At 34.8% G+C, this 16,871-nt stretch overlaps 1 protein-coding gene and 1 long non-coding RNA gene across 8 annotated transcripts in view; both read left to right on the top strand.

Moving 5' to 3' along the window:
• LOC125804712 (uncharacterized) overlaps positions 1–16,871 on the top strand; it is a 162,574-nt gene that overhangs the window by 103,597 nt on the left and 42,106 nt on the right. The window lies entirely within an intron of this gene.
• Positions 1,901–16,122, top strand: LOC111195749 (coiled-coil domain-containing protein 73). 7 transcript variants are annotated; one of them, XM_022683832.2, is made up of 21 exons: positions 1,901–1,981; positions 3,707–3,801; positions 4,055–4,117; positions 4,351–4,411; positions 4,513–4,647; positions 6,987–7,058; positions 7,162–7,233; positions 7,361–7,396; positions 7,533–7,607; positions 8,108–8,146; positions 9,613–9,748; positions 10,410–10,489; positions 10,668–10,796; positions 10,890–10,949; positions 11,227–11,331; positions 11,977–12,087; positions 12,293–12,400; positions 12,540–12,627; positions 12,876–14,210; positions 14,842–14,969; positions 15,703–16,122. In XM_022683832.2, the coding sequence occupies exons 4-21, from the start codon at positions 4,367–4,369 to the stop codon at positions 15,997–15,999; spliced, it is 3,051 nt and encodes a 1,016-aa protein (XP_022539553.2). In that variant the 5' UTR covers positions 1,901–1,981; positions 3,707–3,801; positions 4,055–4,117; positions 4,351–4,366; the 3' UTR covers positions 16,000–16,122. The 7 variants fall into 7 exon arrangements, with proteins under 7 accessions (XP_022539553.2, XP_022539548.2, XP_049339954.1 ...); XM_049483997.1 differs by having other exon boundaries at positions 1,937–2,019; XM_049483996.1 differs by having other exon boundaries at positions 1,939–2,059.

Below are 16,871 nucleotides of genomic sequence, written 5' to 3' on the forward strand. Positions count from 1 at the left end.
AAGGATATACAATACACATAATAACTCCACCGTATTTACTATTTTATTTAATCCAAAGTAATGTATACAACTATGCACAAAGAATATTAACACTTGCAAACAGTAAGCTTGAAGCATGTGAAGCAAATTCATACAGTTTTTGCTAAACCATCTGAGTAAAATATAAGCCCTATCTTAATGTTACTGATATAATAAAGTACAGTAAAGCCATGACCACAAGCACAGCGATAAATATAGCAGTGGAGTCAGTCACTGGACCAGCTCAGCCCTAAACTAGGTCATGTGACGAGGCCTGTAAATCTATTATTAGTTTATGCTATAAATAAAACTTAGGGTGGCATTTTTTGTTAACGTTTATGAAATAATAAACAAAAAGATGTTCTATCATGACCATTCTTTTTAATTGAGGACATTTATTTATGAACAAAAGGAAGTTGGCAGGTTGCTGTCACAGAGCTGCTCTACAGACAGATTGAGGAGATTATTTGTCCAGAGAACCATCCCATTATGGCCAGAAAAGAGAGAAGAACAGCCTAGGACTGAATCTCATAGGTTAAATCATAGGTTTATTTATCAGCACTGTTGACACTTTACTGTACATCCTGTATATCTGCACTCATCTGCAATCTATTCTTTTACATGACATATTAATGAAATATTAATTTAAAGGACACTCATGCTATTTTAAAAAATAATAATTGCACATATGATAACAATACACAGAAAAGCAGACACTGGTAAAACAATGCTACTGTTTTTAAACACTGGGTGTCAGCAAAGCACACATTTTTGGAACAGGTTTGGTTTGGAGAAGAGCACCATGGAAATCCTGACTGGGCTCTTCCAGTTACTTCACCCAGCTAAACCTCTACTGTTTTCTACTGGTAGTTGCTACAGTGAAGTAAACAAATGTGAATGAATCAGCAATTCACTTCAGAGAACAGATTCCTTATTAAGTAAATGAGTCACTGAATCACATATTTATATACAGCTCTAGACAAAAATAAGAGACCACCATTTGGTGGAATAACCCTGTTTTTTAATAACAGTTTTCATGCATCATGGCATGTTTTCCTCCACTAGTCTTACACACTGCTTTTTGATAATCAAAACACAGAAGACTGGAACAAGCACGCGCGTTTTTTGGAGGGGACCAGAGAAAGTCTCGAAAGGAGAATTCATACTTAAGAACGTTTTCTTGGTTTGTCATATTTTCTGTATTACTTTTTGACCTTCTATATTTCTATTTGTTTTATTTTTTTCTTACTTTTATTTATTTATTTTATTTGAGTTTTATCTTTTTTTTCATTTTATTAATTATATTTTTTGTTTTAATGTAGTTCTGTTGTTTACTTTCTTTAAAATCCATATTTAGCTACCTTTTTGCTTTTAGTCTTTTTTATTTTTTATTTATCCTGTCCACTTATCGTTTCATACTGAATTATTTATTTATTCTTAATTAAATCATAATTATTTGTTTGCTTTTCTAATATCTTTGCCATTTAATTGTATTTAGCTTAGTCTGGTTAAATACTTAATTTAAATTAATTAAATGTATTCCCTAATGAAAATAAAGGTTGATAGATTGATTGATTTATTGATTGATTGATTGATTGATTGATTGAACTTACCAACCAGTCAGCATTCAGTAGCAGGAATGCTAGCGAATCTGTTGTGCAAAATCGTTTATTGTAGAAGCTTAGAAATATACAGGTGAGTTTTCTTTGCCTCAACAGCAAAATATGTTATTATAATTAATACATTTAAAGGAATATCCTTGATGAGTGGATAGAAAATATTTTTAATTTAAGCGTTTAGCTGTTAGCTCCATTCAATCCTATTCATTAAGGACTCACTCGCGCGCTCCCTCTAGCGGTTAACAGGTATTTAGTGATATAACGGGGGAGACAGGACCCGGGCAGGCGCGTAAACCCGCTCTGCCAGCGCGCGGTGTTTTGGTGTGGAAACCCGCGAATCTCCAGTGAGTGACAGCTGTAGGAAACATCAGTAAAACAAAACGTATAACTTTCACCATTATTTATAGTATAAAAGCCACAGTGTGAGTTTTTGTGTTTTGTTTTGGAAACAAAAATAAGGAAGAATGTTTTGTGAGATTTATTTAGTGAGTTTAGCTAGGTTAACTATGCTAAGCTAATACCTCAGGTAAGGTAACTTAACTTACTAAAAAGCTGACTGAAATGTCAGCATATTTAAATTAAGCTAAGATAACTAAGCCAGCTTTAGTTCTTTAAGGTTTAAGGAAACTGGTTTAGTCAGGGGGAAACTAACTAACTAGCTAGTTAACCAAAAGTCTTTACCTTAATTGCTCAGGTAGAAGAAAGCTAACTATAGATACTTGTATTAATTTATCACCAGAATTTAGAAAATACAGAGCTTTTAGTCAATGCTCCCAACAGGTTTACAATGTTAACAATAGGAGCATAGCGTTAACCATGAAAAGAATCACTATTTTTACACCATTAGCAAACAGGCTCAAAGTATTTTTCATACTTTATTTGTAGAATTCTGAGGGCCCTGATATTTAAAACAATGCACTAAGAATTTTGAAAGTGCAAATGTATTAAGTCATAATAAATTGACTGACAAGCACAAATAAATATGTAGGATAAAGAAACAGATTTAAAAATCATTTTTGTGGAAATGCATCGGTTAAAGCTTAGAGTGGTGTCTAAAAATATGGACCTTTTAACTTTTTACAGTAGCCTATATTAAGCAATAAATGAAAAGATAATTTTGGTGGTATGAGATGAGCATGATTAATCTCCCTAATCTTTTCACAGAAACAGGTTTTTACACTGCCATACGTATGACTGGATGTCATAAATAACACTAAATTCAAGTGCACAGGAACTTGACTAATTGGTAAAATAAAAAAGAAAACATTAAATTATTCACCTTATAATAATGTCAGTAAACAGGCTTATAGTGGAATACGCTGACAAGCCAAATGCCATTCAACAGCAGTATGTTAATTTTCTGTAAGTGTTACCTCATTGGACAGCTTGAAATTGCTCAAACTTAGTTGTGTAATGTTAGTTGTGAAGTGTTATCTTGTAAGTGAGGTTAAACAGGTTAAAGTTGTATTTGCTTTTTTAAATATAAGATTCCTCCGTTTAACTTAAGTATCCTTTTAGTTTTGTCAGTTACACATTCAGTTAAAATGTTTTTCAGTGTTAGCTGTATTATCTGGAGAGCCGTTTTCAGGAGTCACAGATAGTATAATTGGTCCAGCTCTCTCTGGTAGGATAGCCTTCCCTCTCCCCCAGATAAGCTGACAGTAAGTTCTTCTACCAGGTGGTTGCTACAATGTCTTAGTTGGTTGTTAGATTGTTGCCAAGTGGTTGCTGTGGTATCACAGATTGTTAGTTGGATGTTACTAGTGTATTTCTGTTTGTTTTTTTGGGACACATGAGGAGGGCACAGACTTTTGCATCTCATTATATATAGTGCTGTTATTAAATACAGTAATCACAGCAGTTTGCATGCTGAGGTCCAGATACATAAATACATTGGATCTGTTGTTTGCTGGACTAAATACAGTTTTGATCTATCAGTTTTGACTATATTGGTTTGTTCTGCAGGGTTAGCATGATGTAATGTCCTCATCCACTCTCCCACACACATGCACACACATTTTACTTTGTCAGGTAAGTTACTCAACTGGTGTTCTTATATTAATTCACAGGTCACAGATGCTCTCTTCCCTTTTGCTCTCAGCTCCCAGAAGTCCTGACCACTACCTTCTTCATTACACCACACTTCTGAAATACCCTGCTGCAGGTAATACAGACATCATGCTGTAGGCAGAGAATTATCCCATTTTATGGATGATGTCCTTTTAATTTTGCCTTTCATGGCTTATAAAATTGTTTAATATCTGTTGAAGTGAATCAGTGAAGAAGCAAATAAAGACATTGGCCCCTCAGGTCATCTGTGATAGTAGCAAATTCTAACAGGATCATTTAATTCCTACACATGATTGATAACAGCCACAACTAAATGGTCAAAAGCCTCTCTTCTATTAAACCGTCAGGCAAAGTGAAGACCTCCCACTTCTGAAGTCAGGCACAGTGGGGAGACAGGGGACCAACTGCAGGTCAAATTAAATAACTTATATAATTCCAGCTCAATGACAGTGCAATCTGTCTGTTCAGTTTTATAGCTCTGACCCCTATTAGGTTCTTAGCCTGGCATCATTTTTATCTTGATGGGTTAAAGAGCTTTAGGTTCATCCATATTGGTGCTAAGGCTGTATTTATTCTATTACTGATGGTCACTTTTGTACTTTTTATCTGTTATTATTTGTACTAAAAAGATTTTATGTTACAGGTGATTTCATTGCCACATGGAGCCAAACGTCTACAATGAAGCATACTCTCCTGAGATTGTGGTGCGCACAAATGTTCTTTACCAAAGCAAAGGATTAAATATACTCAAAAGTAGAGAAGCATAAAAACAATCTGTATGTTATTTATTTTTATTTTTCTACAGACTGAGGAAGAAAATGCTGATTGTAAACTGAGATCAGAAGTAACTAATGAGCCAGAGACTGGGATAATTTCAGTACAGCTTCTAGAATTTAAGACAAGTCTTCTTGAGGCTGTGGAGGAATTGCATATTCACAGGGTATAGTATTTTTTCAACTAAATGCACTTATTTTAGTGTATTAGTGCAAAGCTACAGTCTGCCTTTACTGTAGTGAGTATGTTTATGTCCATCTTAAAATTTTGAATGATCGTAAAGTAAGTTTAAAGGTGACAGAAACTAATGACTATTTAAGTTGGTTATTGACCATTTAAGTTGAATTAGATCAGAATTTTGAGGAGGCCAGGCTAAAACCAAATACTTTTTCAGCATATACTTTATGTACTAATGCACAAATAAACTTAGACATTTATTTATTTAGTTACACAATCACAAAATGTACAGAAATACTTTATTTTGTTTATTTTCATTAATAATAAGTATTTCCATAAAATCGTCATAGTGCTTTTTAATTAGCAACACATTTTATATTTTCCAGTTGTAAACCAAATAAAAGAAGCATTTTTCCCATAACATCTTAATTCACATTCAGTTTACTAAATCTATCCAATTGTTTACAAAAGGAAGCTTAGGAGGAGATATTTACAAGCAGATATCGAAAAAGTATTTAACCTGTCCCAATTCCAGTTCGATAGGTATAAAACATGACATTAAAAGGTATTTCAGTGTTAAGTATGTCCATCAAGGCACTATAGACCTCTAACCAGAAACATTTTATTACTGGACATTCCAAGGATATTGATTTTCACATAGGAACATGCTCCGACATTCTCTGCTTCATATACCTTCTGTTGTGTATAAGTAATAAATCTTCAAATAATAATTTAATTTGTAATAAATAAACAAATAAATACTTTTTTTCATACAAACTCCTGCCATACCTCTGAATTTGTGTACTTTCAGAGATCATTGCACAATTATTTCAACTCTCATATAAAATAACAAATAAGCTTGGCTTTTTAATATTGTATGGACTAAAACATGTTTCAAGTGTTAAGCAAGACATTTGATTTGAATCAGTAAATGGACACAAACAAACTCTGCATATTTATCCACCATTTTTAGCATTTTATTTCTAACAAAAAAGCCAGATTATAACATATGCGTTTTATTTTCTAGGTAAGGTTTAAAATAAGAGATTGTAGTTTTTGTCTAAGGATAGGACAAAGTTTATACAAGAAAGGTGACCCAGTGTAATAGATGTCTTATGGTTGTGTTTTTGTCAGTGCTCTGTCGTTTAACTGCTCTATTCGGCTAAGTGAAGAAGAATCAAGAAGTGTAATTTCGTGGGGGGAGTATTATGGGTTTTTGGATGAGGCAGCTAGCAGCACTTTTTGGCCATTTGGAATTGAGCCAGCTGTAGACACATTTACATCAGGATGGGGTCATGCAAGCAGGACCTGACAAATTCACGTCTCTTTGCTTGTAAACCGTTTCCCTCAAGCAAGCACTTAAAACCTGACACTGGACACGTAAAGGTTGTGGGACAAAAACTAAAGTATTGAATCACCCTTCTTTTATTGTTATTATCATGCTGTTGGGGAAGAAAGACATTAAATCAGTCTGCTCCTCAGGCATGCCATTAAGCTAACACTTTGTAGTTCTCTGGTTTATTGGGCTGAAGGTTAAACTGAAGGCCGTGCTGTCAGGTTTGTTGTATTCAGCCGAATACCATCGTGCTTGTTTTAATTGACGTTATAAAGGTAAAACGTAGGTTATGTTAAAATAAATGAATTCAGTGATTCTGACAATACTTCAGCTCAATAAAATACACAGTTTATCATTTTAACTGAATTAAAATTAATCTTCTAATCTTCCAAGGAATGTGTATCTCTGTAGGTGAAACCATACCATAGCAATATTTTTATTTTTATAATAATAATAATAATAATAATAATAATGATACATTTTTGTTCTGCACTGAAATACCTTATTCTTCTTGATGTGTTTTAGCTGGTAAAGCTCTTGTAGTTTAAAATTTGCATGGATTACCAACTTTAATGTCTTTTTTTCTGGGTAAAATCTCTATTGAATTTATTGTCCATTCTCAAACAGTTAACAGCTTTATCTTGTGTGCATTTTCAAGTATGCTTTGCTGGTAGCACAGTTTAATGGGAAATATAAATAAACTCCTACGTACATATAAAAAGTCCCTCCATAAGAAGCCATTACCTTTTACCTTTAGTGAAGGAGGACAAGGAAGGCTTTGTGCTAATATCTTCTCGTTAATGCACCAGTGATTTCCCAAACATGCTGCACAAGCCATTAAAATATGATTTGTGTATTGCATTTCCCATATTTATTTTTTATTTAAGATAGGGCTTGTGTGTAGCTTCATCTAAATTAACTTTGAATATTCATTATAAATAGATTTACAAAAAAGTGTCTATTTTTATTCTTTTTTTTATTCTTATTTCCAGGATGCTGAAATACGGTATGAGGCTCAAATTTGTAAACTTGTGTTGGAGAAACAAGAGCTGGAGTGGCAAAAGGTTTGTTTGTAAAAGAAACATATTTAATGCATTGCATGGTTAGAAAAACAAATTATGATAATCTTATTATATGACTTCATTTGACCATTTGAAACCATTTTAGGAGTCTCTTCAAAGGCAGGTTGATAGAATGACTAACGAACATTCAGAATCACTGGCTACTGTGAAAAAGCAGGTAGGATTTGAATTGTTTTAGCTAGTTGATTTCAGTGATTTACACACAAGAAACATGAAGTTACAGTTCCCCCTTTGTTAAAATGCAAACAAACCATAATAATCTACAAAATATTCTCTATTTTAAGTTTCAGGCTCAGGTCAGAGGAATTGAGGGAGACAAGGTATATATGTATAGATAATGTAATATTGTTCTCTAAATGGATGCTGCACTAATGTTGATTATAATTGCATGAATATTATTGTAATATGCAAATGCTCTCTCTAATGTGACTAATATTATGCTAATTATTGTGAAAGGGGAAGCACCAGCTGAGTGCTGAACTGAAGGACAAAGAGATCACCAGCCTGAAAGAAGAGCTGAAGTTGCTGCAGGTAAACCCATCCTGTAATGTGGTGTGTCTGTCTCGTGTTTTTACGTTCTCTCTCTTTTAAACTCCTCTTCCTATATTTTCCATTATATGGTAAATATAAGACAACAGTGGGAAAAACCATTTCACGGCTGACCTTTTGAGTGGGGGTCTATGTAGGTCTATTTGGTGTTGTCAGACAAATGACACAGTGTTGGTGATGTATGTGTTCTTATATGGTTCATAACACTTTCTGTGCAGTCGTCTGATTGGGCTATAATGGTGCTTGTTACGGCTTTATTCTTTGGTAGTGATTTGGGATGATTACAACATTTTTTTCTTTTATAACAGCTCATAATTGATGTCTGTTATTTATATTTTACATTTAGAAACATATTTGCCATCCCATCACTAATACATGCAAACATTTTGATTTTGATTGGACTCAAATGTACATTAAGTCACTAGACGTCCTCAAATACAGAAAAAAGCTCTAAACAAAACTTTTGATTCTTTTTCTTCCAGTTGTCCAAGTACAGTTTGGAGAAGAAATTAAGCAAGCTGGTGAGGATTTCCAATTATATAAATTGTTGACAGAGGCGGGTGGGAGAGGGAGGAATTAAAGAGGAGGATGTGGGGAGGAGTGAGCGTCTCATCAGGAGTAACGGATAGGGAGTGTGTGTGACACTTGAACTGCCAGTGCAGCAGAGAAAATACCACTATTAAAATATTTTATATTGGAGCTTCAATCTGCTTAACCTTTCAGATGATGGAGAGAAAATCTGTTTGATACACACGATCAAACAGTAACGACAGGGCCGTTCAATAAAAGCCCCTCAGGCATGGGTAAAAATGGAACCCTTATTTGATGTGGAGAAGAAGCACTCAGCCAAGATGTTAAACAAAGGTCTTCAGATTCAAAGAGACAAGCATGCATGGCGCTTGTTTATCTGATTGCGCTTACTATTTATGTGTTTCTGCATCAACTGTTATACGAATGAAAGAATCTGACCCTAAATCAGCTCTCAGTATCAGCAAGGAATTGCTTTGTAAAATGATAATTATGAGAGCAGATTTGTGATCTGATATGTATTATCTGGAAAAGACACACATTCAGGTGATGCTGAGGTATTGCATATTTTATTAATTTTGTTGCATTTCTAACCTTCAGAAATAAATGTAATATTTCTAACCAGGCGTTCACACTGCCAGGCATAGGCGATGGGAGGAAGCAGTTTGTAGCCATGTTGACATAGTAAAGCGAATTTCTAAACCGAATGGCCAAACAAATTCAGATACACAGGTGTCAGACGTCCCCGCTTTCTGCCCTGTGAACTTTTGATTCCTATCATACGTTATTCATATCGTCAGCGGGGAGAATCTGAGGATCTAAACAAAGTGACTTGTCACCTGCCAGTGTGAATGCAGGGTTGGTATTATTAATCAAGGTGAGATATGCAGATGACATGCCAGAAGTCATTAGATAATATTATATTACTTGATCAAGTGTCACCTTGGTGATGGGAGCTGATAATTTTGTCCGGCCCAATTTTTGAGATTTGTGTCAAATTATGTCAAATTTTCCTTTCCAATACACACAAATGAAATAAACATGTATAGTTGCAATAATAATACAACGCCTGCATAATTTGTGAGGTGTTACCCTGTAAGTTGTGAGTGAGACTGAACACCGACCAGAGTGCTCATGGCAAAAAGCAATTAATTATTGGAGTCTAAGCAGGGCCTGATTGTTGGTGCCGAAATCACTTCCACGTTTACTGCAGGAGGTCCCACACATTCACCCCGCAAGTCAGTGCAGAGCCTGTTTCCTTCCGTAGAGCATGGCAAGTCATTGGACACAATACTAATCTCATGTACAATGACATTTGGCATATTAATGTATGTTCCAGTGTCTTTATTTTATACATTTTAATGTCCATAAGTCTTAGTGTGTTTAATCAGATTTAACTTTGTGCCATAATGTGAGAAAATGTCACTGCAGCCCCTTTTACAGCTTAAATATTTTGCAGGAGCAAAAGTTGCAGCTGCAGACTCAAGCAAAGGACAGACATTTGAATCAGCTGGGAGAGGTGGAGAAGCGTTTCGGGGCCATCTCAAAGCAATGCACCTTGGTCAGGCAGGCCCACGAGAAACTGGAGCAGAACGGTATGCAAGGCTTCAGAGACAAACGAGTCGTTTATCACTGTCAAATGCATTCTTAATAAATATAGTGTCTGTGATGTGCCCAGACTGAGATATTAAAACTCAGCTAATTAGAATACATTCTTAGAAACAATATATCTCAGCCAGTATGTCCATTGCAATGAGTATATGAGCAGAGATTCCTCTCAAGTTTAAAGGTATTTTATTTGATTTCTTTTGTTAATTGTTTAATAATAATTCGTATTGTTAGACTGTTAAAATATGTTAGACTGTTACCCCTTTTTGAGATATATGGAGAATCCCAACACTGGGAAACAACAGCTAAAGATAGCCATTCTTGTCTGGTATTTAGTCATTAGCTCATGTTTAAGTAGAGTTTATATTGAGTACATTGTATAATAAACATTATTATCTGCTTCTTCCAAACTGCTGTAGGCCTATCAGTAATTTTGAAAGCCACGATAAGGCATTCATTAATTTAAAATACGTTCCATATTAGTTGTTTGGTATGCAGTACAATTTGTACTTATTTTAATGTTATTTTATTGTTTTGGATCAGGGATTTTTCTGCTTTAGCCTTAGAGTGCAAATTCAGAAATGATACAGTAGACTAACATACTGACATGAAGTCTTTTACATGTTCATTCTTTATTTTTTCTTGAAGTGGAGGAGGCAGTGCGGCTTAATAAGAAGCTTGCGCTTATTAACAGAAAACAAGAATCTACAATTTCTATTCTAAAAAGGGTAATGCTTTAATGAAATAAATTATAATGTATTATTTATTCTATTATATATTATTCATTGTTTAGAATTATTTAAAATATTTTTTCCCTGATAATATTTTATTGTAGCATAACTAGCAGTATATTATATTACTACTCACTGTTAACTTAATATTATTGATTGGTTTTATTTTTGATAGGACTTGGAGAGGCTAAACAGTGAGATGGTAAAATACAAAGTTGTGTCAATCTGCAGATCGGGAGAGGAAGATTCACATATTCTTGTGAAAGAACAGCAAATACAAGAGCTTACACAAAAGCTTCTTGTGGTAAAAATTCTATATATTTTTCACTAAAAGGTTTACGGAATTTTAGAAAGGTAATATGAATGAGTGCAGATTTAATGTACTTTCTGTTTGTAGGAGACAGAGGTAAATAAGAAACTCAGAAATGAAAATGATGTACAAACGGCAGAGAAGCAGGTAGGTGTATATTGAATTATTTATATTAAGTATTGAATTATTGGGCCCTGTTTTCAAGGTGCAGTCCTGGAATAACTATATCAGACAGTTCTAATTAACATTTTAATATATTTAATAATATATTGTAGTGATTTTTATGTTTTAATCTTTTGGAGTGTATTTCTTGCATTTTAAAAATGTTACACTTAATAATCCAGGACATGAGAATGATTAAAAAAGTTTGTTTAGTAGAATATCTCTATATGCATGTTTGTGTGTATGTGTGTGTGTGTTTCAGAAGCTAATGAGCTCCCTCCAGCATGCTCAGTGGCTACTGCAAGTTCAGACCAAGGCTGTGTGCCGAACTGAGCAGCAACTCCTCACTCACACAGAAGAGTACAAGGTCATTTTCTCTTAAAACCCCAAAACATCAATTTGAATCAATTCTATATATGTGTCTGTAAATTATTTGTTTTTTCAACAAATGTGCAAACATTTTTATTATACACCAATATGACTACTTTGTTTCCTTAAACTACTGTTGTATTTTCCTGAGTTAATTTACATGAAGGATGCTTGATTTATTAGAAGGATAAGCTTCAAAGACAAATGCTAAAATACATCTACTTTCAGTGAAAAATCACTTATTTACTTTAGTTATATCTGTAATGACATGTAATACACATTTCTTTATTTTTTCTTATTTTAAATTGATAACTATTAAAATATATTTTATATAAATGATAAAGAGTTATAAAAATGATTTAAAATATTGTATATCTCCTTTGCACATTTAGAAAGCATGAATTGCAACTCAATAATAGTAAGTGTGTTTATACTCCATTTATGGCCTCTGCTCTTTTACAGCCTCAATGCCTTAGTTTAATTCACATATTAACTCATGGATTAAAACCATTATTAACGTGACAAAACCCTGCTGATTTGTATAGGCTTTTTTGTCTGTTTAGAACCTTGTGTCCTGGTTGAATAAATATATAAAAATTTATTATTGCATTAAAAATTTTCCGGGTGATTAATTTAATTGTAGGTTCTTAAACGAGAACATGAAATGATCCAAGAGAGGAGTAAAGAAAAAGAAGACAGGCTTATGCGAGTGATAGAAGACTACAAAAATTCCAAACTCACTTTGGAAAAAGAGGTAGGTCTGTAAAAGTGCTTTATACTTCTACTAAAAATAATGTACATTTTAAACTTAACAAAACAAGTTTCATACAAATTACAAACTCAATAATCTGGACCTCTTTTTTATGGATTTTAAAAAGCAAGTTTTTTTTATGAGAGCTTTTCTTCACAGATGATTTACAGGAGAGGCTGGTTATGTTTTTTCTGGTATTGTCAAATAGATGCAGATGCAGCTAGCGAAGACGCAGGCAGTTCAGGAGGAACTAAAGACTGTTAAAGAGGCATATGATCATCTCCATGAGAAATCCCAACAGTTACCTCCTTTAGAGGTAAGTTTAGAGTTCTAAAATGAAAACTGTTTTTTATGTTCTTGTGATCTCTTCATATGGTTGTTCTAAAAAAATGTTGAGAGTTTTGCTGAGACTGTTGGTCAGATAGATGGAACAATGGATCTTTTTCTGATTTCAGGATGACACAGATGACAACTTAAACATCGAAAAGAATTCTCCTAGCAATTTGAACTGTGACCTCCAAGTGATCACAGCAGACAATCTGAGTAAGGATGCATTTTTAGATACCTCTGGTCATGTCAGTTCTGAAAACGACTGTGAACAAATGAGACGCCACAAAAGCTTCTGTTCTCCAGCCAAGCTGGGCGCCGTTAAAACTAATATTTTTGCACAAAATGATGTGATGTGGGGGGAGTGAGTTCCTGGGCTGACAGAATATCTTTATCAAGAAAGCTTACCTGTACGTTTTATTTTTCAACTCATAATGATGCATGAATTTAATTTCCTTGCGCAGATGAAAGGCTTGCCGAGTGTCAAGAAGCAGCAAAAGAAGACTGCTTTCATGGAAAGAATGGTGAAGCTAGCGTTTGTTCACGCACAAATGGAACAATTCTTGTTCTTCCACCTTCTCAAGGCCTTGGTGCTTTGGCTGCAGATCAGTCAGAGAGCATTGGTGGCGGTGATGCACTTATGACAAATCTTCAGATAGGACCAGTTGTCAAACAGGAAGCGAGTGTCATTAAAACCGAACCAGTCCGAGGCACATTTGATAATGGTCGCCCTTCGAGTGAAGTGCAAAGTTACACAGACAGCTGCCTCGCCAAGCTATCAGAACTCGAAACCAGGTCTGTTTATGGGGTAGCCAGTGACCCATTGATGTCGGAATCAAGGGATAGGCCAGAGGAGCAGAGTCTGGGTGTCTCTGAAATGCGAGAGCGCCAGACATCAGATAAACACACATCCGAGACATCTCAGGACACTGACTTCAAAAAAGATGAGCACTGGACCACCGCACCTGAGACAAACAGCTCTCAAAGTGTCTTACCAAATGATAGTGAACCAATACTTCCAAACATAAGTGAAACAAACCCAGCAATACAAGATAAAGATACACTCAACAACAGTCAAATAGAGCGTGAACACTTAGACGCAGCACATTCAAGCTTACAACCAAACTCTCAAGAGAAAGCCATCCCCCAGGTTGTCTTAATGCCAGATACAACCCCTAAAAAATCCAATGATCAGATCTCACATCTGCAAGGATACTCTTCATCAAGGAATAGGAGCCAAATGCACCAGGATTCCTTAGAAGATACAGGCAAGAATGTCGAGGGAACTGAGGAAAAATCCATCCCAGAAACTCAGGAATTAAATGCTATCGCCAGCCATTCTTATTTATTCTGTGAAAACACTATGGACATCATTGTTCATTCATCAAAAGATACAAGTGCGAATCAACCAGAAAGCGCCACATCTGCACAGATGTCAAGTGACCCACAGAATGCAGATCCAGTCCCAAGTTCCCTGATACCAAACTTGCCAAAAGATGCATTAAGCACTGAAATCCTCATAACACAAAGTGAACATCTAAATGATGAAGAAAAACTATTTTCTGACAGACCTTCCCACCATGATGACAGCAAGAGGACCAGATCATTGTTTGACCCAAGCACATCTCAGCAAAAAACAGCAAACAAACCATTGACATACTCAGTCACAAGTGTTCCAGCTGTTCTTCCAGATGAAAACAGACACAAATACTCTGATTCTGGACTGCCTTCTGGATTCCAGGAGTTTCTCACCTCATTAAATTGCCCTTTATTTTCCAAACAAAAATTGAAAAACAGAGGTAAGTTTTTTTGGCTTGTAGATTATATTCTAGTGTTCAAATTGTTAACAAAATAGCTAGAAACACACTTATGAGTAGCATTAGGTTAAGGGTTTAATTTTGGGGACAGGTTTGGATTTTAAAGTTAGATTTAAGAGTTTATGGTAATATAAATCATAATTAGGACAGTGTTTTTTTATCATTACATTTTTTATTTTATTTTATTGCAGGAAGTATAAACCCAAGATATGTCATGGCTGCAATGATTAGTTGACAGTGTTGATTATAATAATTAGTTGACTCCAATTTTTTTTATGAAAACTACTCATTAATATGTAACAGTACCACACTAAACAAAGTCTGAGAGACGAACTTCGAATGATGAATAAATTCTGTTTCTTGATGCAATTCTGTTTAAAGGTAAATAGTAGATCACAGGTGTTCTGCTTGAGTAAAAGTTAATGAACAAATTTTTATTTGCAGTTTTCCTACTGTCCCAAAGTTAAGTTGAATAAGATATAAAGAATGTAAAAATTTGAGCATCTGTACATTTTTATCAGTGAAGCATCAAAAATGTAACGTCACCAAATATTTGTCTAGACCAATGTCAATATCTGAATGTCTGAGCACTGATTTGCTTCTTGTCACTCAGGTGCTTCAGTAATTACCCAGCGTCCTGATGAGTTAAATGTTTCAAGCACTCATCCAGACCAGAAGAGCAATCACCATGGGGAATGGAATGCGATCAAGCATACGTTTTCTGAAATCTCAGTGAAGAAAGTAAGTTTCGCAAAACATGAAGGCAGGAGAAGGCCAGGGTGAGCTGACTTATGAGGTACACAGAGCCCCAAATACATACAAGTGTTTTAAGACAACTCTTATTCCCAAAAGTATTTCACAGAGGTGAAATGGTAGCATTTTTCTCAATGAAAACAGCAGGAAAAAGTCACAGATCATAAATCACTGGCACATAGCCCAAGTCCAAGGGGAGCGAGGGACTACATCGAACAAACCTGAGAGCTTATGAAATCTAATGTGTATGTTACCAAGATATTTGATCATTCATTTGTATATATTTCTCAGATGAACATTAATTCTTTCATTTAAGCTTATTTTAAGTTTTCAGAACCACTCAGTAAAAATACTACCTTGGAAATTCATACACTGCACTGACCTCTTATCTTTAAAGAAAAACAAGACAGCAAATTATATTTTTAGGATGAAACTCTAAAAAATAAATAAATACATTTGTTATCCAGATTTTATGGTAGATTTTATGGTAGTCTGTCCTTAAAAAACCTATAAACCTATGCTTAATAAACTGCTGTAGACAGCTCCAGTTTTACAACAGTTTAGCATACATGATGCATGAAATGAATTTTGTAACTCTGTCAGCAAAACAGTATTTAGCTTAAAAAAAGGAGAATCATGAATTATTTTATTAATACTTCTACAAGAATTAAATCACTCCAGTGTTACTGCATTTTATAGCCGTTTTTGTTTCTCTTCACAGGAAAACAGAGTTCCTATCTCTTTTGGTTCAGCTCAGCTAGGCAGCCCAGCGGCTCGGTCCGTGGGTAATGGGTTGAGACATGACTGCACTCCTACTCCCCCTCCCAGACTCCACAGCTTGGGAAAAGTGTCTCGACCTGTGTCTGAGGAAAGTCCGCCCACATCTCTAGAGAAGGACGACCTTCCTCAGTCTGACATTAGGGCCCAGATCGCAAAGATCGAGCAGTATCTCTCATCTGAGGGGTTCAGGCCAGAGAAGAGACGGAGAATAGAGAAATGTGAGGTGTTGAAGCCTTAAGTGTATCATTTCAAGTTAAATGTCTTATTTAATTAAATAAATAATAATTTCTATTTGACTTTGTAACTTAATTGTTTCTGTTGTTGCATCTCTGATTAAAATAAATTTGAATTGTTTACATAATTTTACTTCTTTGTTCTTGTATCCAACATGACCTGGGTGATGGGGATTCTCTGAGTCTGAATGAAATACGTTTTCATCCTTGCTCCATGTTTTATCCTGTTGACAAACAAGGTAAGCTGCCTTATATAAACCATTTTAATTACAGTTTAAAGGCAATTAACACTGTTAATTACTCCAAGGAGGGTTTGTCTATACCTCTGAGGACAGTTAATTAGCAAAACACCACTAATTTGCATTTTAAGCGCAAACTATAACTTGAGTTAATTAAAATACACAAGTAACAGGAATCAATTAACACACATCAACCGCAAATTAACAAATGCAAATGATTCTCTCATTAACTTTATGTTCCCTCTTAGGTGGCTGATTAGACCATATGGACACATGTTAGGGCAGTGTAGTTGACAAATATGTTGTTCTGTGTGCCACTGCTGGTCAAGTGGGTAGTTCTTTTATTGAGGCATGTGGACATCTAAAACATTAAAAATAGGCACTTTTAAAACAGACATAAAACGTATGTTAGAAAAAATAAAGGTATGTAGTATTTCTGTGATCATTTTTGGGTACCTCATTTAATTAAGTTATCATTTTATTTTGAAGAATTATTTGGATTTTTTGTTTCCTTTTATTCTGCTGAAATTAAGCTGATTCATGCATGTAATCACATTCAAGCGTTGTATGAATTACATGCAGTTCTTTTTCAAATTAAAGACTTTAAAGTGCCCAACTAAAGCATTCTCCTCAACAGA

The sequence above is a fragment of the Astyanax mexicanus genome, chromosome 10 (assembly GCF_023375975.1).
Source record: "Astyanax mexicanus isolate ESR-SI-001 chromosome 10, AstMex3_surface, whole genome shotgun sequence".
Classification (NCBI taxonomy): Eukaryota; Metazoa; Chordata; class Actinopteri; order Characiformes; family Acestrorhamphidae; genus Astyanax; species Astyanax mexicanus.

What these genes read in the sequence shown, in the direction of transcription:
- LOC111195749 (XM_022683832.2), top strand. Translation starts at nt 4,367, where the DNA reads ATGGAGCCAAACGTCTACAATGAAGCATACTCTCCTGAGATTGTG. An exon ending in AAGAGCTGAAGTTGCTGCAG is followed by an intron (nt 7,608 to 8,107) that starts GTAAACCCATCC and finishes TTTTTCTTCCAG; the next exon opens with TTGTCCAAGTACAGTTTGGA. An exon ending in CTGAAATCTCAGTGAAGAAA is followed by an intron (nt 14,970 to 15,702) that starts GTAAGTTTCGCA and finishes TTCTCTTCACAG; the next exon opens with GAAAACAGAGTTCCTATCTC.